The 26052-nt window shown below is 38.7% G+C and overlaps 1 protein-coding gene across 4 annotated transcripts in view; it reads right to left on the bottom strand.

Moving 5' to 3' along the window:
• BBS9 (Bardet-Biedl syndrome 9) overlaps window positions 1–26052 on the bottom strand; it is a 478678-nt gene that overhangs the window by 69550 nt on the left and 383076 nt on the right. For all 4 annotated transcript variants that reach the window (XR_011566256.1, XM_070787856.1, XM_019958787.2 and 1 more), the window contains one exon: window positions 25424–25606. Coding sequence is in view for 3 of the 4 variants with exons in the window: in XM_070787856.1 (XP_070643957.1) it covers window positions 25424–25606 (183 nt within the window). In the remaining variant the exon portion in view is untranslated. The remainder of the gene's footprint in view (window positions 1–25423; window positions 25607–26052) is intronic.

Genomic DNA, 26052 nt, shown 5'->3' on the forward strand with positions numbered 1-26052 from the left:
TAACCTCTCTTCTACATGACAACCCTTTATATCTAAGAAGACAGCAATTCACTACCCTCTCTTCCAGAATAAACATCCCCAGTTCCTCCAGCTCTTCCTTATATAAACATGGTTTCAAGTTTTCTCTCCATCCTGACCACTTGTCTTTGAATGAGCTCCAATTTTAAACACTTAAACATTTATACAGCTAACTAGGGAACCCCAAACTGACCCTAAGACAGCAGGCAGGGGATGGGGATTCAGGGTTGGTAGAGTCACGCCCCACCCCACTGTTTACTGGGAATTCTCCCTGCCAACCAGGCCTCCGGTTGCCTCTGCTTTCTTGGCAGCCACACCACACTCTTGATTCATACAAGCAAACACAATTAAGCCCCAGGCCTTTCTCACACTCACCACATATCTTCCTTTTAGGCTTAAGCAGTTCGTTCTTTAGACCAAAGTGCAGAATCTCTATATATCCACTAAAGAACTTCCCATTGATTGCCAACATAAGGATTTTTCACTCTATTGATCCATTATAGATGCCACCAGGCAAATAAGGAAACACATTAATTATTTTTAAATGAGATGTCAAAGGCTATAACAAAAACTTCCTACTCCAAACCACTAAAGAATAATAAAACACCAGTTGCTACAAAGAAATCTCTATACAACTATCAAAATCTAAATCAGATCAATATTTAAAATTGAATTTGTATTCCAATAATAATGGGGATGAAAATTAAGACAAAATAGTAACCCAAATGTCATTGTAGAGGACACATTTCCAAGTTGTTTTTGATACCATCAATGATGACCTCTGGAGTATAAGAAGGAAAGATCCTTTGTATATAATTTGGCATTTATGTACTCTGTGGTCATTTCAGCATTAAAACAGTTCCTACTATTTTATAGACTATTCATCTAAGCTAACTATTATTTTCATAAGTAGGTTATAGTAGCATATTAGATAATTTAAGTAGATATAGCATTTAGTTAATACAGAAGTACTACAGAATTTCCTTTTCTACTGCCAACTTGCAGATCAAGTCAAAAACCATGTCATGGTTAGGTATTTGGCATGGATATTTCTTTAATATAATGAGGCATGATGCCAAAACTTCAAAAAGATTGCTACTGAAATACAGGGTTATTATTTGGAGAGCTCAAATTGCTACATAAACTCAAATATAATAATAAAAAGGAATGTTTATGAGACAAAAGAAGAGCTTTAAAAATGCAATGTGATAATATACTGATCAAACACATAGCCTACTTACCTGATAAAACGTGAAACAAAACCATGTGGAAATCTAGAATCTCAAGGACAAAAAGTTTAAAGGTAAGCTGTTTTAACCACCTTTTTGGTGTTTGAGTCCATCACCTTTATTTAGATCCTTTAAATTGATAAGTCCAATATTCAGTTTTAATGTCTAAACACACACACAAACATACACACACACAACCCACATGCACACACCTGATCTTTATCCTCTAACGTTGAGCATCAGTTGTACTAATAACTGAACACCAATTGATGTTCACCAATTGCTCTCTCCTAATTGTGAGAGTGAAGGAAAATCTTAATTTTAGTGCTTAAAATAGCACTAAAAATGTCTGGAAGGGATGAAACTACTAAGCAAGCGCTCTTCAGTAATAAGTGATATGATTTTAGTTCTCAAATCCACAGCCTAACTCTTAAATCCCAGTTTACCTATGTGCGGCTTTTGGGAAACAATAGTAGGTGGGAAGTTAAATAAAGATATAAATGTGTGAATAAATCAATCAATAAATGTAAATGTACATGCTATTCTGTTTTATCTTCTCCACAGCCCTTGTCAGCATTACAAATTAATTTATTTACTGGGCTTTTTTGTGTTTACTGTATCTGGTCTACAAGTGATCACTGGTGTTTTCCTTTGCTCCCAAGCTCTAGACTCTATCCCATGTGGTAACTTGACTTTTGTCTGAGTCCTTCTACCTGAGCCCCTATGTTGGGAGCCTGCTTGAAAGGCCCCTCCTTAATGGACTGGGCTGCCTTGCTCCTGCCAAATCCCTCCCAAGGAACGAAACCTATGGCTGTAGCCCTGCTGCTTGAGTGCAGTGCCAAGTTGCCTGCTGCACGCATCCCCCAGACTGAGAGGCTGCTCACTCAGCCTTCTGCTTTTGTGTTCCACCTGCCTGTGTGGAGGCTCCTGTATGCCATGCTGGCCCAACATGCCTCTCGGTACCAGTGGGATGTCTCATGTCTATGGTCTCTGCTATCCTCTTCCTGACTGAAGACAACTGAGCTCTGACTTTTATGATCCAGAGACCAGACAGCCATGGCTGAGTTTCTGACGTCTCTGCCCTACCTGTCCTGCTAGTCTCCACTGGTCATGGTGCCTAAATACCAGTGTAAGCAAGTGGCTTTTCAGAAAGAATAAGAAGCAGAAAGTTTGACCAAGTTTGTAAAGTGTATTTCCCAGGGTATCAACAAAAGTAAGCAAAAAAGAGAAAAACCTAAAAGATTTTCTCATGCCACCTACAAATTAAAACAACTAAGTTGAAGATAACTGCCCCTCAGCTTCTGGGTTTTGACTTAACTCATTCACTTCAACTGCCTCTTCACTTTGATAAATCACTTAATCTCTGTAGGCTGTGTGTGTGTGTGTGTGTGTGTGTGTGTGTGTGTGTGTGTGTACGCATGCGCATGTGCTCAATCACTCCATCGGGTCTGACTCTCTGTGACTCCATGGACTGTAGCCCGCCAGGATCCTCTGACCATGGGACTTTACAGGCAAAAATACTGGAGCTGCCATTCCTATTTTAGGGGATCTTTCTGACCCAGGGATCGAACCCACATCTTCTATGTCTCCTGCATTGGCCGGGGGATTCTTTACCACTAGCACCACCTGGGAAGCCCAGGGTATATCCAAAGTCTCCATAAAACAGGAATAACACTATTTGCCACGCCAATCTTACATGAATGATAAGGCACTCAAAAATCTTACGCAGAAGATACTGTGGAATAAGCATATATATGCAATCCTACTTTTCTAAAAAATCAGAAAATACAAACACACCATTGGAACCCAACGTACAAAGTAACATCTTTAAACTTTTATTCAAACAAATTATAAACTTCTGCAAAAGTATGTTTATAATAGAAACACTACCACATCCGCAACTATAGTAGTATAGGGAAAAACCACAAAATGCCATGGTAGCATTTATTACCAAATGTGCACATAGTTAACTCTAAGTGAGAGAGGAAAGATTTAAAAAAGAGAGAGAGATCTGTGTAAATGAACAAATGGAGATTGTGTAGCCACAGCTAGGGTTCAGTTGAGAAGAGAACATTCTTAGAAACAGCCTGTCTTACACATTACACATTTGAAGGTAAAATGATGATTACATCATATTTATTTATCTGAAAAAAAAAACTGTATCAAAGAGAAATAGATTTCATCTTGAATAGATGTAAAGAATTCACAGTAAGTCTTTGGTATTTATGACTGATCTACAGAGCTTTACGGTTACTATTACTTTGTATTGTATTCTATCATGTTATATTTAGCCAAGGTAAGCTAAAAACAATGATGTGAAATGTTATTGTAAAGCTAGGTACAAATTTAGTTCTTTAGTTGTAAATTATATATTTGTAAGATATAAGAATTTTTCAGGATTGATCTCGGTTCAGATTATTTCTAAAGAATAGATTTTATTCAGCAAATCTCTCTTCATGCAAAGGAGGGCTTGAAATATTGAGCTATATACCTCTGAGAAGTAAAACAGCTCTTTGAAATTGAAACAAAATAAAATTAAATTAAAAAAAATGAAACCAAGCTGGATGGCCTATGTAGCAGTTTAAGCTTTTTAAACCCATCACTAATAAAATGAAACCCGATGGCGACTGCAGCCATGAAATTAAAAGACACTTACTCCTTGGAAGAAAAGTTATGACCAACCTAGATAGCATATTGAAAAACAGAGACATTACTTTGCCAACAAAGGTCCGACTAGTCAAGGCTGTGGTTTTTCCAGTAGTCATGTATGGATGCAAGAGTTGGACTGTGAAGAAAGCTGAGTGCTGAAGAATTGATGCTTCTGAACTGTGGTGTTGGAGAAGACTCTTGAGAGTCCCTTGGACTGCAAGGAGATCCAACCAGTCCATTCTAAAGGAGATCAGCCCTGGGTGTTCTTTGGAAGGACTGATGTTGAAGCTGAAACTCCAGTCCTTTGGCCACCTCATGCGAAGAGTTGACTCAATGGAAAAGACTCTGATGCTGGGAGGGATTGGGGGCAGGAGGAAAAGGGGACGACAGAGGATGAGATGGCTGGATGGCATCACTGACTCGATGGACGTGAGTTTGAATGAACTCCAGGAGATGGTGATGGACAGGGAGGCCTGGTGTGCTGCGATTCATGGGGTCGCAAAGAGTCAGACATGACTGAGCAACTGAACTGAAGTGAACTGAACCGAACTCTCCAACATCATCCTTTCTTACCGAACTCTCCAACATCATCCTTTCTTATCTTAAACTGCAATGACTTATTGGACTTAATGGAGTTCTCCAGTTCTTTGTGATGCTTCAAAAGCTGTAGAAATCTACTTCAGATTTTAACCAAAAGTAGAACAAGCTGCCAGGCTTATCAACATAATATTATGAAAAATAAAACACACTGCTTCCTATCAGGTGAAAATCTAAAACCTTTTTGACAAACAGAAGCTTAGCAAACTTCATGCAGTTTAGCAGCAATACAGGCAGAAAGCACAAGGTTGCTTCAAATCAACCTACTCTGATCCTTTTTTTTTTTAAGTTACATTTTGCTAAGAAATCTGCATTTGACCTATACTCTCATGCTGATCCTGAAGCTTTAGACAGGAAAAGGAACACAAAGTAGATTACCTGAATTATCATGAAACTTGATCCTGGATAGCCATATTCAATTTTAAAACAAAACATTAATGATGCTTCACCTAGACAAACATCTTGACTAAGGATTCAAGTTTGCTTCAGGCAAAAGTTTCCAGTCACAGGTACTATTCAGAAATAACTTACAAAAATATTAAGACTGAAAAATAAAATTGATAATGAATATTCAGGGGGAACCTGCTTCTCATGATGGTAAATTAGATCATGTTGGCCAATTATCCCACTGAGAATAACTAGAAAAAAATATATACAAAAAATCACCTCTTTGAAGGTATAGGAAAGCTAACAAGATAGTAGTTACCAGGTCAAGATCAAGGGGAAAAGGGAGGCCCAGGAAAGTGACTCATGAATTTGTGGCTGCTTTTCCCTCTGACATTAGTTACCTGGCCTAACATGTAGCACTGGGTCCTTCAATTATTCACTGCTTTAGGCGAGGACTTATGCTTGCTTATGTATTTCCTTGTAGGAGGCAGCAAGGGTCATGAAAGTTAGAAGTCTGAAGACCTAGGCTAAATTTTGACACCTTTCCTTATAAGCTGTATGTCTCTGGCAAAGTTATTTTAGGCCTCAGCATCTCAGTTTTGTCATCGGTTAAAAAAATCAGAAAAGTAATTTCCTTTGCCAGGTACATTTAGACTTAATGAGACGTGTTTATTAATCATGGGGAGGCTTCCCAAGTGGTGCTAGTGGTAAAGAACCCATGTGCCAAAGAAGGAGACACAAGAGATGTGGTTCAATTCCTGGGTTGGGAAAATCCCCTTAAGTAGGAAATAGCAACCCACTCCAGTATTCTTGCCTGAAAAATTCCAAGGACAGAGGAGCTATAGTTCATGGGGCCACAGAGAATCAGACACGATTGAGTGAATAAGCACTGGCACCATTTATCAATTGTAGTTACTTAATTATTTAATTCCATATTATTATTCTTACTTCTGGAAATACTCTCTGAAAGTTGATCTTTGGAGGGTTGGTTCTTGTGAATAATAATGACACTAGAAATAATAACAACAAAAGTAACAACTGTTTAGGATCTCTTATGTACTAGAAAGTATGCTAAGAAATTTATAAACATTATTTGTACTAATAAATATTTATCCCATGAAGTTGGTGCTGTAACTTCCAACTAAGGTGCTAGATGTAAAGTAGTTTAAAGTAAAAAAGTTTATCATAAATAACACAGTTACTGAAAGTAAGAGCTGTAATGGGATCCAACTGCATGGCTCTAAATCCCATGCTCTTGGCCACTCGGCAAGAACTTTTTTCCCATTTCATCATGTGTGTCTCTCAGTCTATTGTCATCAAGTTACTTTAGGCAGAAAATATATGAGGTCTTCACCTAGAAAATTTATGGTCACAAAATTTATATCAGCTTCTTTATTCAAATAAATAATCTGTGTATAATTAAATGAGATTTTACTGCATAATCAAAAAGCACTATGATTTGTGTCAGTTTCTATGAGTTAAACTTTTAGAAGAGTCTACCAAAGTCTACCTCTTAGCTGCCTGGACTACTATAACTGACATGAAGGAACTGCCCTGGGACACCACATCCCCTGAAAACATAACAATGGTCAAACTTGACTTCAATGAGTCTGAGTTATCGATGCTCAATTCAGGGACTCATTATCGAGAATACTTGGAGAAGACATTTCTATTTTGGAATCAAAAGACACATGAGGTCATAGACTCCCCAAATATCCCTATATCTGACAAAGTCCAAGAAGAATCTTATTTAAGTTAGGACAAGAGAAGAACCATGTGAATAAACTGAAGGGGTCAACTTCTCCCTAATACACTATATTCTTAAAAATCTCAACGAATAAGAAATAACCAAACTCGAAAAAAGTCCCAAAATACATGAAACCACTGATTTAAGTGTAAAGCATTTTTCTCTAGAATTCTTTTCTTTTTGTTTTTCTTTCTTCCCTTTAATTAGTTTGATTTTTAGGACCACCCCACCCAGAAGCTTCACTATTTTAAGATTTGCTTACCTACTTCTTTCTTGGTCAAAGCCACCGGTGGATCTGAGATAGCTATAGGAAAGTCCACCTACTAGGATTCTATTTCTATTTTCTTTCAAATAGAATTCAAATTTGAAGAAAAAAGTGTGGACAATGGGATCTGAAGTGATTGACTGTATACCATTCAATGTTTGTGTCATTTTTCACAGCAATCAAGCTAAAGTAACAGTAACATAGGGGGCTTCCCAGGTGGCTCAGTGGTGAAAGTATTCACCTGCCAATGCAGGGGATGCAGGTTCCATCCCTGGGTTGGAAAGATCTCCTGGAGGAGGAAACTGTAACCCACTCCAGTATTCTTGCCTGGAGAATCCCAGGGACGGTGGGCTGGTTGCAAAGAGTCAGACATGACTGAGCTTGAGCGACTGATGACACAAAATAGTAACATAGCAGCACAGACCTCAAATAGCAATTATTTATGAGATGGTATGCTTATCCCTAATTCAGTTCAGTTCAGTTCAGTTGCTCAGTCGTGTCCGACTCTTTGCGACCCCATGAATCGCAGCACGCCAGACCTCCCTGTCCATCACCAACTCCGGAGTTCACTCAGACTCACGTCCATCGAGTCAGTGATGCCATCCAGCCATCTCATCCTCTGTCGTCCCCTTCTCCTCCTGCCCTAATCGTCCCAGCATCAGAGTCTTTTCCAATCAGTCAACTCTTCGCATGAGGTGGCCAAAGGACTGGAGTTTCAGCTTTAGCATCATTCCTTCCAAGAAAGCCCAGGGCTGATCTCCTTCAGAATGGACTGGTTGGATCTCCTTGCAGTCCAAGGGACTCTCAAGAGTTTTCTCCAACACCACAGTTCAAAAGCATCAATTCTTTGGCGCTCAGCCTTCTTCACAGTCCAACCTAATTTCAAATGTTTCGTCCATTTAATACAGCACTAGTTTAATCCATATAACCATTTATCTATTTTAAAATATTTATTTACAGCCCACTGATACATAAGACATTATACCAAACATTATGAAGTTTAAAAAAAAGGCAAATCAGATATGGATCCTACCCTCAAGTGACAATTAAGAATGTATAAAAAAATATAATGATGCAGAAAATGAAATGTATTTAGAGAGAGGTATAGATAATGTGCTTTAGGAATGCTTTTGTTTTAGCCCCCTTCCTAGAATGATATCAAGAATTATCTGTCAGCAATAAAATTTAAGACAGGAAGATCTCTGTCTACATCATGAGATACCGTCCTGTCAGTTTTGTGCAAAAATCAATATCGTTGAGTTCATATTAGTGCTATGTGAAGCAAACAAGTAGACTAAATTTGTCAGCATTTTCTAGTATAAAATGCAGAGTGGGTACACATAATGCAAAATAAAAATTACTATTATCCTTGTTAAAGTAGTCATATTGAAGAATAAAACTTCAGTATGATCACCTGGTCAAAAGCTCCCCCCACTGAACCAGGTTTCACTTTTGTGAGGCTCCTTAGTTTGGGTTCAAATCTCGCCTCTGCTTTTTTCCAGCTATATGACCTTGGGCATATTTCCTCATCTATAAATTGAAAGTAATAGTCATGAAGCAAGGATGTGGGTGCCAGTAGGATATCGGACAGCTGATCCAAAAGGTGTCAGTGGGAAGTGAGAGGGAGAAGGTGGAGAAGGCAATAAACTGCTGGCTGTGAACAGGTACAGCCTTAGGTAGCTAGTGCAGTCCTCCTGGACTACTCTGGGAGGTGGTGTGGAGCATACCTCGGACTTTCCCAGCTGGAGGGATGAGGGAGCTGGGGTATTAATCTACCAACCCTATTAGTCACTGACCAAGCACGGTGGCTCCACAGGCTCTGCCAAACAGGGAGATTCCTCAGTCAGAAAAACTGCAGGTGCCCAGCAGGTAGAAGCTTTCAGGAACAGCAGAAGGTAAAGAGATATGGATGGAGTATGAACCGCATCTGTTACAGCCCCCTACTTCAAAGGGACGGAGTGAGGATTAAATGTGGTAATGTAGGTAGAGTCCTTGGCCAATGCATAGAACATAATAATGCTCAATAAAAGTTCACTTTCTTACATTTTTTTTTAAGTTGAGGAGGCAGGCCTATCTCTCTTCTGTGTGTGTATGATTGTATACGTGTTATGTATTTAATTCCTCTCCTTTTTTCCTCTACAAAACAGGGATGTCTTAATTAGGGAAGTTTATTGGATTTATTTCTAAAGTTGTTAAAAATTATATAAAGATGTTTATGACTTTGAATTTAGAGCCAATGGGTTAGAAAACAACTAACCACTGCAGCTGACCACTGTCATTAAACCACAGAAATTAGATTACATAGGAAAGTGGAAAGTTTCACCATTTTAAATGCAGAAAGTGAAGCATATTCCTGCTAACAACATCAGTGATTTCATCCACATAGTCTCATTCACTGTGATGGGAGAGACCAGTGTTTCTGCAGTCGTCATAAATGACAGATCACTGAAATAAAAACTTACCTCATAATCATTCTGCCAGAATAAGAAGGAGAGCAACCTTGATTAGTCAACCCTCATTACTTCTCAGTTTCTTTGTGGCTTTCTTTTCAGAAAGCAACAACTGGTAAGATTTTTCCTATTTATATGGAATGCACTGCTGGTCAAGGGTATCAGCTCCAAGACGGAACACCAGGGCATTGCCCTTTTCTATAACTTCCTGTCCCCAGTTCAAACCATTCACAAATTCCCAGTTAGCAAAAAATAACTCTAAATCTTTTACTCTGTGCTTACAATTATGTTCTATCAATTCTAGGGCATTGTTTTCATATTTGAATATCTCCGAAACAGACTGTGTCAAACTCAGTGGCATCTGACAACTGCTGGCTTCCAGGCACCAGTCCAGGTATTGCTGCTGGTGCCTGGGCATGCACATTCTTTGTCTTAGTAACTTTTCCTACCATGTCACTTCAATTGATGGATGTTTAATGGTCATACTTCCCTGCCAAACTGATTACCTTTTAAAATATCAAGATTATACCACGATTCATCATTAAACAAAAAAGCTGTGTGCACATAAAGGCATGGAAACAGAATAGTTGGAAGTATAAATTTGAAATTAGTGAAGTGAATATTCATGACAGAAGAATGACAGCAATTCCAGATGTTCTTGCAAAGCAAAAGCTACTCGCCTTTCAGGATATAAAATAAGAAGATAAAGAAGCTAGAGCCTATTATACAGAGTGAAGTCAGAAAGAGAAGAACAAATATTGTCTATTAACACATACATATAGCTAGAAAAATGGTACTGATAAACCTATTTGCAAGGAAGTAACAGAGACACAGGTATAGAGAACAGAATTCTGGACACAGAAGAAGAAGGAAAGAGTGGGACGAATTGAGAGAGTAGCATTGACAATATGTGCACCACCATGTATAAAATAGACAGTTAGTGGGAAGATTCTGTATAACACAGAGAGCTCAGCTCAGTGCTCCGTGACAACCTAGAGGGGTGGGATGGGAGACGGGCTGGGAAGGAGGTTCAAGAGGGAGGGGATATATGTATACTTATAGCTGATTCACGTTGCTGTACGGCAGAAACCAACACCACATTGTAAAGCAATTATCCTCCAATTAAAAATGAATTTAAAAGAAACCAAGAAGATACAGACAGGAGAAATGTATTATGTACTATCCTATGCCAAACAATACAACTAAAGTAAGAGAAATTGCCAAATCCCTGGGATAGATGTGGTCTGCTTAATGAATGTGTCACACAAGACTCTTGCTGGAGCAGTAAACATCAATTTGCCTAAAATTTATTGGTAACTATGGATAGAAGCTGCTTCAGTTCAGTTCAGTCGCTCAGTTGTTTCCGACTCTTTGCAACCCCATGAATCACAGCACTCCAGGCCTCCCTGTCCATTACCAACTCTCAGAGTTCACTCAGACTCACGTCCATTGAGTCAGTGATGCCATCCAGCCATCTCATCCTCTGTCGTCCCCTTCTCCTCCTGCCCCCAATCCCTCCCAGCATCAGTCTTTTCCAATGAGTCAACTCTTTGCATGAGGTGGCCAAAGTATTGGAGTTTCAGCTTTAGCATCGGTCCTTGCAAAGAACACCCAGGGCTGGTCTCCTTTAGAATGGACAGGTTGGATCTCCTTGCAGTCCAAGGGACTCTCAAGAGTCTTCTCCAACACCACAGTTCAAAAGCATCAATTCTTCAGTGCTCAGCTTTCTTCACAGTCCAACTCTCACATCCATACATGACTACTGGAAAAACCATAGCCTTGACTAGATGGAGCTTTGTTGGCAAAGTAATGTCTCTGCTTTTGAATATGCTATCTAGGTTGGTCATAACTTTCCTTCCAAGGAGTAAGCGTCTTTTAATTTCATGGCTGCAGTCACCATCTGCAGTGATTTTGGAGCCCAAAAAAATAAAGTCTGACACTGTTTCCACTGTTTCCCCATCTATTTCCCATGAAGTGATGGGACCAGATGCCTTAATTTGCACCAAAACGTGATTCAACTGAAGGAAAAAAAAAATGAAGCTTTGAGCTTAGTCCAAAAAGAAAATTTTTAGAATGAATATCAAAGGCTCAGAAAAAAATCAGGAAGGTAAGAGTGGCATACTCTTAAAGATACACAAAATGCTGTTCATGCACACAGGACAGTGCTATGTGCAAAAACACAGAGAGCATGACCTGTTGTTGAAAGGTGACTTAAGCGTATCAATCTTTGAATGTGAAGAAGTTTCAGGAATACCTTAACTAATTTATATTGCTTTCCTCTTATTCAGGCTCAAGAGTAAGATGTGGTAGAACATATGTCTGCATGTGTGCATGCTAACTCGCTTCAGTCATGTCCGACTCTGTACGACCCTATGGACTGGAGTCCTCCAGGCTCCTCTGTCCACGGGATTCTCCAGACATGAGTGGGTGGCCATGCCCTCCTCCAGGGGATCTTCCTGACTGAGGAATTGAACCCATGTCTCCTAAGTCTCCTGCATTGGCAGGTGGGTTCTTTACCACTAACGCCACCTGGGAAGCCCAAAACATATGTCTAAGTAAGTCTAAAAGCTCTTTCAATAATTACCTAAAAAACTAAGTGATAAAAAATACTATGTCATAGTTTATTTGGCTTTGTTTTTTTCTAAGTGACCCATAAAATAATACTGTCACTAACAATGGATGGCATCCTATTGTTGAAATAGTAGTAACAAGAGCTACTAATTCCTGGAGATTGTACATGCCCAGAACTACATTTGGCACTTTATATACATTTCCTCAATTAGTCCTCCTATGAATCTTAAGAGGTTTATAAAGGGTGTCCTAACGGCACCCCACTCCAGTACTCTTGCCTGGAAAATCCCATGGATGGAGGAGCCTGGTGGGCTGCAGTCCATGGGGTTGCGAAGAGTCCGACACGACTGAGCGAATTCACTTTCACTTTTCACCTTCAAGCATTGGAGAAGGAAATGGCAACCCACTCCAGTGTTCTTGCCTGGAGAATCCCAGGGACAGGGGAGCCTACTGGGCTGCTGTCTATGGGGTCACAGAGTCGGACACGACTGAAGTGACGCAGCAGCAGCAGCAGCAGCAGCAGCAACACCTGTTCACCTTTGACAAGTAATTTGCAAATGAGTTCATATGCATAATATTTTTTAAAATATGGTTTAGCACCTTCTGTGGTAGCATTAATCATAGCAGTAATAGTAGTAGCAGTAATGGTGCTGCTGATGGTGGTGGTAGTATTAATAGCAATATTCTGGTCTTCCAGTTGACATAGATAACTAAACATCAAAACCCTGAATCTAAAAATCATAGTGAAGACACCCAAAGGAGGCTCAGTATATGGTCTAGCTCATTGAGAAAAACAAGCAATGCAACTTGCTTACTCTGTGTAAGAAACATTATTTTGAGAGGTATTATTGAAGAAGAAATTCTTATTATATACATATTTTTATTCAATGTGTTTTTGAATTTTTACTGTGTTTCAGTAATGCATGAATAGTAAGGCCATAGCCAACCCTAATAAAGGCCAGATTATGCAGTAAAGAAAATACACAGTAGAAAAAAGGACATACCTAAAACACAGAAAAGAAATTTCACGTGTTAACAGCTCTTCAGATACTGGCACGGCCCTTCTCCCAACCTAACTGTGTGAAAGGCAGTGAGTCTCTGGTTCCAAGCACCTCAAAACTGGCAGATTCCTCACTCATCACAAACTGGGTTTTCCATCAAACTCTGGGCACACCTTCATGAGAAAGGCATTGGAGAGCCAAGTTCACTCACTTTCTTAATGTCATGTTCTCTGTACCATTTGCTTACTGGTTCAGTATGTTATTCTTTGGTTGCTAAATCACGTCCAACTCTTTTGTGACCCCATAGACTGTAGTCCACTAGGCTCCTCTGTCTGTAGGGTTTTCCAGGCATGAATACTGGAGTGGGTTGCCATTTCCTTCTCCAGGAGATCTTCCTGACCCAGGGATTGAACCCATGGCTCCTGTTGCATCTCCTGCATTTGAAGGAGGATTCTTTACTGCTGAGCTACCAAGGAAGCCCTGTTCAGCGGGAACATAAAGTAAAAAGTAAGGTGAAATCAAATCTAGATAGCCACTCTCATCTCCCTTCCAAGCAGAATCAGTCTTTGAGATCTGGTCCATTCACCAATGTACAAATAAGGAAATCAGTGCTTAGAGAGCTCCATAATTTATTTAATACCTAGGGATACCCAGTTAATTAAGTATTTGCTCTAAAAGGGATGTGAACCTCAGTATGACATAATATTCTATTCAATTGATATACCACAGTTTTTATTTTCTAACTATTAGCATTTAGGTTGTTTTGGTATTTCACAATTATAAATGCAAACATTATGTCAGCAAATAGATTTTCCCTTACTACTTTCAGTGCATTAACTTAGATTACTGGTGCCCAAATGTTGGATTAGTTTTATGCCCCACATTTTCCTAGAGGACTCTCTGGAAAGAAATATCAGAAATAGCTGGGTGTGTCTATTCCACTATATGTCTGTTAGTAGTATTTATTACCAAATTTGGCTAAATTAATACATGTGAAGTATATTTATCTAACAGTTGTTTATACCTAGATATATTCAACACTGGTGAAATTGAAAAATTTTATGTTCCTTCAATTAAAAAAGAAAAATTTTATGTTAACTGATTTGAATTAAAGGATATGTCAATAAATATATGTGTAAATATTTATGTGTGGTGGTCTCGTTCAATCTACCCATATCTTTTACCATCTTTACAGGAAAGCTGTTTTTTCTTACAGAACCCCCCCAAATTTGAGGTTGCTTGCAAAGAAAGGGGGTAGTACAAAATGGAAATAGATTGCTTCCTTAAAAAAAAAAAAAAACTTTTAAAAAGCTACACAGTTGTTGGAGGACAACACGTAATTGTGTAAAACATTATGAAAGTAAATGAGGTATCAATCCCCGGATACTTATATCCAACTATATGATTAATTTAAGCTTTAATTCTGTGAGGAAACAAAAGAATCTGTCCTTATATTCATTAGAATACAAGACAAGCATACAGACAGTTTTAGAGCATATAGTGAGAGCTAAACTATGTCATACCCCCAAGGGAAATTCACAAGAGAATGAAAGCCAGAATAAATAGGGAGGAAACAAAAATTGATCTGCCTCTTAAAGAGAGTGGATAGAAGGGTAAAGAAAGGACAGTATTTTAGGTGAAGAAAGAAAGCTCTATTAGCCCTGGCTTGATGGAAAGAAGTTGTGTAGCCATGGAAAGTCAGTGTTCCCAGAACGAAGTGGGGAAGCTGAGGAGTTGCAGAAAAAGAGTTTTAGAAAGAAGATAAAGTGGAGCCAAGTGACGGAAAATCCTGAATATCTGGCACTGGAATCCAAACACAACCAGGGGCAAAGAGAGCCATGGAAAGTATGTAAGCAGATGTGTGACAGAAGAGCACGGGGCTGAGTCTTGCAGAGATGTGTAGGGCACACCAACGCAGAAACAGGGAAGAAAGGCTACTTCAAATGCCACTGCAGAAAGCCAGGTAGAATGACAAGGATGCAAGCCAAGGGGCGGTCCTCAGAAACATTTCCAAAAGAACAACAACAGTCACAACAGGGTGACTGACTAAACCCAGAGGTGCAGCTCTACGTGTGGTCACAGCACAGTGGGAACACCCGTTTTAGAGGAAAGAGTCACCAGTTTTCATGGGTACATTTCTAAAAGAATGCAATGTCCCAGAAATGGCAAAATCATCTCTTTGTAATTAGTACACTCAAGTTGGGTAGAGTAAAGGTTTTTTCTGTTTGTTTGTTTGTTTGTTTTGAGTATTTTAAGGGCTTCCCAGGTGGCACAGTGGTAAAGAATCTGCCTGCCAATGCAGGAGATGCAAGAGACGCAGGTTCGATCCCCAGGTTGGGAAGATCCTCTGGAGTAGGAAATGGCAACCCACTCCAGTATTCTCACCTGGAAAATTTCATGGACAGAGGAGCCTGGTGGGCTACAGTCCATGGGTCACGAAGAGTCAGACATGACTGAGCACACACACACACACACACACACACATGTATTTAAAGTAAATTAAACTAATGTGACTACACTTCCAGCAGGAATCAAATTGGTAAGCATTGTGAGGATGGTGATGATCATTACTGTCCTCATTGTGGCAGCAGGATTTTTACTTAAGTATTTATATTTAAATATTGTATTTAAAATGAGGGCTTCCCTCATAGTTCAGTTAGTAAAGAATATGACTGCAATGCAGAAGACCCTGGTTCAGTTCCTGGGTCAGGAAAATCCACTGGAGAAGGAATAGGCTACCCATTCCAGTATTCTGGGGCTTCCCTTGTGGCTCAGTTGGTTAAAAATCCACCTGCAATGCAGGAGAACTGGGTTGGGAAGATCTCCTGGAGAAGGAAAAGGCTACCCACTCCAGTATTCTGGCCTGGAGAATTCCATGGACTATATAGTCCATGGGGTTGCAAAGAGTCAGACACGACTGAGCCACTTTCACTTTCATATTTAATTCACACCTTATTTCACAAAGGATTTGAGGTGGCATACAGTGAAAGTAAAGCTTCAAATAATTTTTTGTTCACTTGCTTGGTCTCCTTATTCTTAAATGCGTGAATAATGTTAAATGTGTCCATGAAAGCATTGTTTCATATTTGATATACACAAGGAAAGATTAAAAAATTATACATCATCATTTGTAAATGTATTCTCCTTGGCTCCTAATCTGATGTATTTCAACTATTTCAATTTTTAAAACAGCAAGCAGGTCATCAGAAAAGCTCTAAGATACATTATATTCAACTCTAGGGATGTCAAATATTCCATTACATAACATCAGTTGCATCTAACTAGTAACAAGGCAGAGTATGCAGCCATTATGAACACAAAACTAATACTTTCATGTTTATCTTGCTGGCTAAGATCATGGGAATTAGCAAAATATTTACTTTCTGCACTATGTTCCCATAGACAGTTACACTTGTGATGATACTTGAGCAGTCATAAAGGCCGGCTTGATACTGACACCAGACTTCCTCATTTTGTTTGCCTTTTAAGAAGGGGTCATTAATAATAGTAATGATTAGCCATCACAGTCATCACTCAATCCAGACAGGAGGCACAATGGCCCTTACATCAAATCTGACCTGTGACGTAGAAGTCTTCAGGCCTTGTAAGTAAGTCTTGATAAGTCCCTCTGCACAATAGGATTTCCTATTATAAACATCTGTTTTCTCACACGAACCATGTTGAAAATGTTAAAAATAAGTTTCTCTTTCCATATCAGTTTGTACCAGGAATAATCAATCAAAAAGTAAGGCTGAAGGTCCAAATCTCCTTCCTTGACTGATGTAAATTTCCATCTTAACTTTTCCCAGGGGATTTCAAACATCAGTACTAGGGAAGGTAACTATTAAGCCCTAAAGAACACAATAAAGCTTTTCTTTTTCAAATAGTAGATAACTACTACAGATATTAAAAGCACTTGGAAAGAAAAGAAAAAGTCAGGAAAGATGCTATGCAACATGCCAATATTTCCTCCACTTTTAGGTGTGTGCACAATCAGGTCCCCAAACCAGTGCTCTGTTGCTCTTTTCATTAGAGCTTCTTCTGGAATCAGGTGGAACACAGGAACATTTAGAGTAGAAGTATGAGACAGCCATCTGGAAATGTGCTGCTCCTTGTTTTCCTGCCATCTGCTCGACTTCATCTTACAAAATCTTAGTCATCTAAGCTGTTTACTAGGAAAATGAGAAGCAGATTTATACAGAGATTAGGAAGGGCAAAAAGGATTCATCCACATACCAACTCCAAGTGATAGTAACTACCTGTGTGTATATTCAGTTACTCAGTCGTGTCTGACACTTTGCAACCCTTAGGACTGTAGCCTGCCAGGTTCCTCTGTCTATAGGGTTTTTCAGGCAAGAATACTGGAATGAATTGCCGTGTTCTCCTCCACAGGATCTTCCAGACTCAGGGATCGAACCTGTGTCTCCTGCATTACAGGCAGATTTTCTGCTGGCTGCACCATTGGGAAAGATCATTACCTAGAATGCTGTGTTTAAAAAATTCTGAATCCAGGTGTCAACTCAACAGGAAAGAGTTCATGATGATTATAACATCCACCAAGGCCATATGAAGGGGGTGTAGCAGCCCTTGTAGCAGATGCTTGCCTCTTCATTGTGCAAATGCACACATCTCCTCAGATGAGTTTCTTGTTCCTAGGAGAATATCTGGAGAATGTAATGGCACCCCACTCCAGTACTCTTGCCTGGAAAATCCCATGGGCGGAGGAGCCTAGTAGGCTGCAGTCCATGGGGTCGCTAGGAGTTGAACACAACTGAGCGACTTCACTTTCACTTTTCACTTTCATGCACTGGAGAAGGAAATGGCAACCCACTCCAGTGTTCTTGCCTGGAGAATCCCAGGGACAGGGGAGCCTGGTGAGCTGTGGTCTATGGGGTCGCACAGAGTCGGACACGACTGAAGCGCCTTAGCAGCAGCAGGAGACTATCTGGTTATTGTGCATATGATCAGGCTGATCCCATAACACCAGAAATAAGGGCTGCTAATGCAAACACCATGGCATAACTATATGTCAGTGGTCTACCCTGCTTTCACCAATTTTTTAAAATGTGCTGAAGTTCTTAACTCAACCGACCCTTTCTCTCTTAATTTCTCTCTTAATGACTGATAGTGCCAAGCAACAGAAACCTCTGCCATGATGGAGATGTTCTATATCTACACTCTCCAGTGCGATAGCCACTCACCACATGTGGCTACTGAGCAACTGAAATACAGCTAGTGTGACCGAGAAACTGAAGTTTTAATTTTATTTCATTATAATTTACTCAAGTTTCAACTTATTTTTTTAATTTTTTACTTTTAACTTTACCATATTGTATTGGTTTTGCCATATATCAACATGAATCTGCCAAAGGTATACACGTGTTCCCCATCTGAACCCTCCTCCCTCCTCCCTCCCCGTACAATCCCTCTGGGTTGTCCCAGTGCACCAGCCCCAAGCATCCAGTATCGTGAATCGAACCTGGACTGGTGACTCGTTTCATATATGATATTATACATGTTTCAATGCCATTCTCCCAAATCATCCCATCCTCTCCCTCTCCCACAGAGTCCAAAAGACTGTTCTATACATCAGTGTCTCTTTTGCTGTCTCGTATACAGGGTTATTGTCACCATCTTTCTAAATTCCATATATATGCGTTAGTATACTGTATTGGTGTTTTTCTTTCTGGCTTACTTCACTCTGTATAATAGGCTCCAGTTTCATCCACCTCATTAGGACTGATTCAAATGTATTCTTTTTAATGGCTGAGTAATACTCCATTGTATATATGTACCACAGCTTTCTTATCCATTTGTCTGCTGATGGACATCTAGGTTGCTTCCATGTCCTGGCTACTATAAACAGTGCTGTGATGAACACTGGGGTACACGTGTCTCTTTCAATTCTGGTTTCCTCAGTGTGTATGCCCAGCAGTGGGATTGCTGGATCATATGGCAGTTCTATTTCCAGTTTTTTAAGGAATCTCCACACTGTTCTCCATAGTGGCTATACTAGTTTGCATTCCCACCAACAGTGTAAGAGGTTTCTCTTTTCTTCACACCCTCTCCAGCATTTATTGCTTGTAGACTTTTGGATCGCAGCCATTCTGACTGGCGTGAAATGGTACCTCATAGTGGTTTGATTTGCATTTCTCTGATAATGAGTGATGTTGAGTATCTTTTCATGTGTTTGTTAGCCATCTGTATGTCTTCTTTGGAGAAATGTCTATTTAGTTCTTTGGCCCGTTTTTTGATTGGGTCATTTATTTTTCTGGAATTGAGCTGCAGGAGTTGCTTGTATATTTTTGAGATTAGTTGTTTGTCTGTTGCTTCATTTGCTATTATTTTCTCCCATTCTGAAGGCTGTCTTTTCACCTTGCTTATAGTTTCCTTTGTTGTGCAGAAGCTTTTAATTAGGTCCCATTTGTTTATTTTTGCTTTTATTTCCAATATTCTGGGAGGTGGGTCATAAAGGATCCTGCTGTGATGTATGTCTGAGAGTGTTTTGCCTATGTTCTCCTCTAGGAGTTTTATAGTTTCTGGTCTTACGTTTAGATCTTTAATCCATTTTGAGTTTATTTTTGTGTATAGTGTTAGAAAGTGTTCTAGTTTCATTCTTTTACAAGTGGTTGGCCAGTTTTCCCAGCACCACTTGTTAAAGAGATTGTCTTTAATCCATTGTATGTTCTTGCCTCCTTTGTCAAAGATAAGGTGTCCAAAGATAAGGCGTGGATTTATCTCTGGGCTTTCTATTTTGTTCCATTGATCTATATTTCTGTCTTTGTGCCAGTACCATACTGTCTTGATGACTGTAGCTTTGTAGTAGAGCCTGAAGTCAGGCAGGTTGATTCCTCCAGTTCCATTCTTCTTTCTCAAGATTGCTTTGGTTATTCAAGGTTTTTTGTATTTCCATACAAATTGTGAAATTATTTGTTCTAGCTCTGTGAAGAATACCGTTGGTAGCTTGATAGGGATTGCATTGAATCTATAAATTGCTTTGGGTAGTATACTCATTTTCACTATATTGATTCTTCCAACCCATGAACATGGTATATTTCTCCATCTATTAGTGTCCTCTTTGATTTCTTTCACCAGTGTTTTATAGTTTTCTATATATAGGTCGTTAGTTTCTTTAGGTAGATATATTCCTAAGTATTTTATTCTTTTCGTTGCAATGGTGAATGGAATTGTTTCCTTAATTTCTCTATTTTCTCATTATTAGTGTATAGGAATGCAAAGGATCTCTGTGTGTTGATTTAATATCCTGCAACTTTTCTATATTCATTGATTAGTTCTAGTAATTTTCTGGTGGAGTCTTTAGGGTTTTCTATGTAGAGGATCATGTCATCTGCAAACAGTGAGAGTTTTACTTCTTCTTTTCCAATTTGGATTCCTTTTATTTCTTTTTCTGCTCTGATTGCTGTGGCCAAAACTTCCAAAACTATGTTGAATAGTAATGGTGAAAGTGGGCACCCTTGTCTTGTTCCTGACTTTAGGGGAAATTAAATTTCAATTTAAATAGCTACGTATGATAGGTGGCTATCATGTTAGATAGCCGATGGCTGCACAGGGCTAGAATATGCTTCCTTGTAATGCTGAAGTAAATCCACAAAGGATGGGTACTAAGTCTATTTGGTTTCTTGAGGCAAGCTCAGGCCTAGGACAGCACCTGAAACACAGCAGGTCTCAGTAACTATTCACTGAATGAATAAATGGATAATAAGTGGACTGGATATAAGATTGGTTTAATCCTGAGGTATGTGCAGTTTTTCAGCTTTTGGCTTTTAAGCAGCATCATGGGAGGGAAATGTGTATTATATCACAATTAAACACTCTCTTAGACTCAAAGCAATAACACATTGACCTAAATAGAGATTGTATTTTCCATAGAGTTTCAAGTAGATAGAGGGTCAGTAGATGATTTAAATTTAATTTGAGAATTCAAATATTCTGAAATATCTTCAGAAAAGTAAGAAAATAAATCATGTTAGAATTTCCCTAATAGGTATTCTGATAGAACATTATTTTAGGCAAAACTTCTCCACCATCACAGGATGGCAGAAGGGATAATACCATGTTATCCAATTCACAGATGGAACTGAGTTTAAGAGCTCTTTTTGGAGATACCAAATAGAACATTTACTGTTTTGGTTTTTTTTTTTTTTTTTAAGAGGGAGTATCCCTACAAAAACACATTTGGCATATATAACTTTCAGCACCTTAAAAAATCATGTATAATAGTCTGCAACACCAGCATTTATTTGCCCCCCCAAAAGTATTGAGAAGTGGAAAAAATGGAAAAGTATTCAAAAAGAGACAGATCAGAGAAAACAAAGATTAATTCTTTTCCAAAAGGGATGGCATTTTTTAATACTGATAATATAGTGCAAAGAACATTATTTTTCATTAGAAGGAATGATTCTAAATATTTTTGCTTTGTGAATCTGAGGCTATTAAGATGAAAATATTCCAGAGTTGACTATGGAATATAGCCTGCCTTGTGACACATGCCATCTAAATGACAATACAACAAACCAATATGCAGTGCTATCTGAACTGTAAATAAAACATCTTCTGAGCACTTTCTCCTACCTGTCACATACTGTGGGGACATCTGACCTTGAACTGAGAGGCTCTTCTGAAAATGTTGCCCACATGTCTAAAGTTCTCCCCCTCATACATGTACCCTGCCCTCCAACCTCAACCAAACCGTCTAAATTGCATTCAGATTTTTGTGGTATCATAATAACTTCAATATGGGATATATTTTCAACATTCTGGTCAGAGACTCCTTTCTTCCCCACCTCACCCTCCTTCCAAGTTATTTCAGGTTTGCATATTTCATTTTCACATCTCAGCGGGATACCCATCACATAACATTTATTTGTGAGGTCTAAAGGCATAACATGGAGGATTGTGAACTAGCATGTCAAAACCACATACGGCATGCGTACATCTTAAAGAATGAAAAAGGATTCCTTTTTTTCTCATGATATGTAAGCTGTCTCAACAGTATAAGTCCAAAGTGAATACCACAACCTAATTAAAGATGAAGAACATAACAAGCAGTACTAAAGTGTCTTTTTTCATTTATTCTTCTCCAAGTTATGTTTTTATCAAATGTCTTGTCTCATTAATGACTTCAACAGACATAACAAGTATACACACTTAATCTCACCAAATTCAGAAGAAAGTTGAAGTAATGTTTTGGGAGGTATGACAGTAGAAAATAAGAGACAGGGTAGAAAGTGGCTTTGAGAAGTCCATTCACCTGCCTATGAGCATACTTACATACTCCAAATAAATGCTGTGTTTTAAAATCTCTAGAGTCAGAAATACTACAGTCTCTCTCAAGACTCAAGTCCTACATTTGAGAATGTTTATTTCTCAGGAATTCTTCCTGGCCTAAGAGCCAGCTTCAGGAACATGCAAGCTGTATAACTGCATAGGGCCTCACATTCAGTTTAATGTTTTGTTGCCACCATCTTGAAATTCTTAATAGTTTTATCTTTGAATTTGTGTTTTGTAAGTGAAGTCTGATGCGACAATGAAGTGCGTGTGAGAAGGGAGGATGTGTGTAATATGCATGCCTCCTTCCTCCTTTGCTCACTTCACATGCAGCCCTGTAGCTCAAAATCCCCATGGCCCCAGCATGAGTGGGAGTTCACGGAGACTCGAGCTAAGCAGGAGGAAGGCCTGTTCCATCTAGGCTGATTAAATGAAGGAACTGACGGCCCTGAGAGGCTTTTCATTTGAACCAGAACTTGCATGGAATGAAAAAAGAGGCAATAGATGCAAAGAAACAGGAAGGACTAAGGAAACCCACTAGACTCCTGTTACTTCCCTATATTATTGAATCACTTACACTGAAACTGATAACACAGAAGGAAAGGGCAGTAGAGTGACAAAGAGCTCCTTTTCCTTCAGTCCTGCCTTACTCAACAGGAAGCTGAAGGTAGGGAACCTTGGAAGATGTGCATAGGTTAAGGAGGGAAATAAAGAAGCTTAAGTTTTATGCAGTGATTCTATGGTTCTATAAAAGTGAAATACACATGCATGCAAAAGCCACAAAATACAAATTGTATAATTATGGTGATTCTTTAAATTTTTCTTTGTTTAGGACAACATAAGTAATTAACAAGCAAAAAATACCATGAGGAGAGAATACAGAAACTAAAAAAAAAAAAAAACACGTTTTTAGTAACTGTTTAAACAGCACTTTAGCTTTTTCCCCTACTTTCTTGAACAATGGATCTGCATTTTCATTTTACACTTAGCCCTGTACATTATGCAGCTGGCCCTGCCCTGCTTCAGATTCAGTCTACTGCATCTGTTCTGCCAAGTCACTCTTGTTAGTTTCACCCTCATCTCCATTCATTCACCTAACAAATATCGACTGCACTATGGTCCAGCATTGTGCCAGGCACTAAGAACAGAAAAAATAAGTAAGATATAATTCCTTCCCTCAAGTGTAGTTGAGGAGACAAATTACCATGAAAGGGTAGTAATATCTACCTTGCCTGGCTTTAGTGAGTACTATAAATAATACACTTAAAGTAGACAAACCACTTCCAATGATAATGAGCACTCTATCCAACTATCTCATTTAATTCTTATCACAACTTACTGGGTCAGGTAACATAGTTGTTTCTATCTTAAAGCTATAGAAGCAGAGATTTAGATCAGTTAAGAAACTTGACCAGAAGGACTGTGCTGTTAAGTGGTAGAACCAGGATCTGAAGTCACTCAAGTCTTTTTGACGACTATATCTGAGTTTGTAAGTGACAGTGAGGGCTTTTCTGGTGGCTAAGTGGTAAAGAATCCACCTGCCAACGTAGGAAATACAGATTTAATCCCTGGTCCAGGAAGATCCCATATGCCGAGGAACAACTAAGCCTGTACGCTCCAACTACTGAGCCTGTGTTCTAGGAACCATAACATGAGCCCACACTGTGCAACTACTGATTCATATAGGCTGTAGAGCCTGTGCTTTGCAACAAGAGAAGCCACCACATTGAGAAGCCCGCACGCTGCAACCAGAGAGTAGCCCCTGCTCCCCACAACTGGAGAAAGGGCCATGCAGCAACAGAGACCCAGCACAGCCAAAAATTAATAAATAAATATTTTTAAAGTGATAGCTATTATTTTATTAATATAATGCTAACCATTCTATTTTTAACTTTCTATTACTACAGTGTCTATTTCTAGCTCCTCAAAGGCGTATATTAGATGTAATTTTATCAACCTAAAAAAATGGGAACGCTAATTTTTTTCTAATTTATTTTTACTACTTTGTTTAGAATATAAAATGTAACTTGATTTTTTTTTTTTCACGCTGACAATCTTTTGACCCAACTGGAGAAAATCAGACTCAACTGACAAAGCTTGAGATTTTCAAAATCATATTCATGACTTTGCTACAATACAGTACATAAGTTAAAAACATGTCTTTGGAAGCAGAGAGACTTCAATACAAACTCTACTATCCTCTAGCATCAGAAAGCCTAAATTTTCTAAAAATTTAGAGAGCCTAAATTTTCCTGTATGTAAAAGGGCAATGAAAACAATACCTTAACTATATTGTAGGTCCATGTTTAAGATTAAATGAGATAATCCTTGTAAAATACTTAAAAGAAAATGTGCGACCAAAATTTTAGTGTTAGTACTATTATCTTTAGTACCATGTTTTCACATGAGTTTAAAAATGGATATGAAATGACTTTTTTCTTGAAATGGTTTCCTCCATTTCAAAATACAAAAAAATAAGTTCATGGGTCTCTAATTTCCAAGAAGTATGTTATTTCATTGTAAATAAAAGCATGAAATAATGGCATCTGGCGGTCATGTACCTCAATGGTTCAAGGCAACTAAGATATTCTATTTATATTATCCTTCACCAAAAACTCCAAATACATGTGCCAATTTTTCCCCTTTTTGTTCTAAACTGCCTATTCACAGGCTCAAGAATAAGAGAGTTTATAAATTACATATAAAGAACTAGGTATTTAAGAAAAGAACTTTATAAATGTAACAAAGTATCCCTGTCATTCAGCAAGGCTATCTCAGTTCTCTCTAACCCTTAAAGTGACACTCACATTTAAGAACATTGAGCAAATTAAAATGGCTGAGCTGTTTTCTCTGGCGGAAAAGGAAAGGATTAGCTAATCTGAAGGTTTACTGCCATCACTCTGGCGGTCAAATGACTATTTCCCTGGCTCCTAAGTGACTGAAGAACATTAAAAAAAAAAAAAAAAAATAGACTGGATACCACATAAAAATGGACCATATACCTATTTTTTAAACAGCTCTAGAAAAAAAAAGGCCTTTATTTGACATTTTTATTATGGTTTGAGGAAAAGGAAAACAGGATTTGGATAAAAAGAAAACAAAACAAAACCAAGCTTTCCTTTGATACCTTAAAAAACACGATAGGCATGTGATCTCCTTCTAAAAACCACAATCTTTCCAATAGTGCTGGCTGTTACCACTGCAGGCCTGTGGGTCCTTACCAGTTCCTGAGTGTCCTGCTGCAGTGGCAGAAATGCCGCTTCCAGAATAGCAATCTGGTCTGCACTGAGCTTCTGCCACAGCCCGATCAGCAGAATCACCAAATGGGTGGCACTTTTCAGCCTGGTGAATGACTGGAACAGATTGTCTTGGTTTTCCTCTACTGCATCTGCTAGAGCGATTACCTGCAGAAATTACAAACTTCAGTTAGGGATAATTTCACAATTCTTGAGCCCTCAACAAATTACCTTTGGCACACTCTTATTTTTCTTTAAAACAACTTGATGAACTTTGTCTTCCACAAACACAAGGATGTTGAGTAATAAAAGTTATCATTCATGTTTCGCTTCCTTCTTTAAAAAAAGTACCCAAAGTAATTCCAAATCCATATGGCCAAGAGATGAAAATATCCATGAAATCATCTTAATGGGGACATTGTTCAGTGTCTACCTCAACATCAATTCACTTTCTACAGTGTATGATAATAGTACATGATAATATAAGAAGCCTCTAATACAGTTATTACTGTGTTTATTACTAGTGACTGAGACTGATCAATTTAAAAAATTCTTATCAGAGTAGCTGCATTTACCTTGGGATTTAAAATAATAACTTCATTTTACCCTTTTCA

This window comes from Bos indicus, chromosome 4, assembly GCF_029378745.1.
Source record: "Bos indicus isolate NIAB-ARS_2022 breed Sahiwal x Tharparkar chromosome 4, NIAB-ARS_B.indTharparkar_mat_pri_1.0, whole genome shotgun sequence".
NCBI classification, from domain to species: Eukaryota; Metazoa; Chordata; class Mammalia; order Artiodactyla; family Bovidae; genus Bos; species Bos indicus.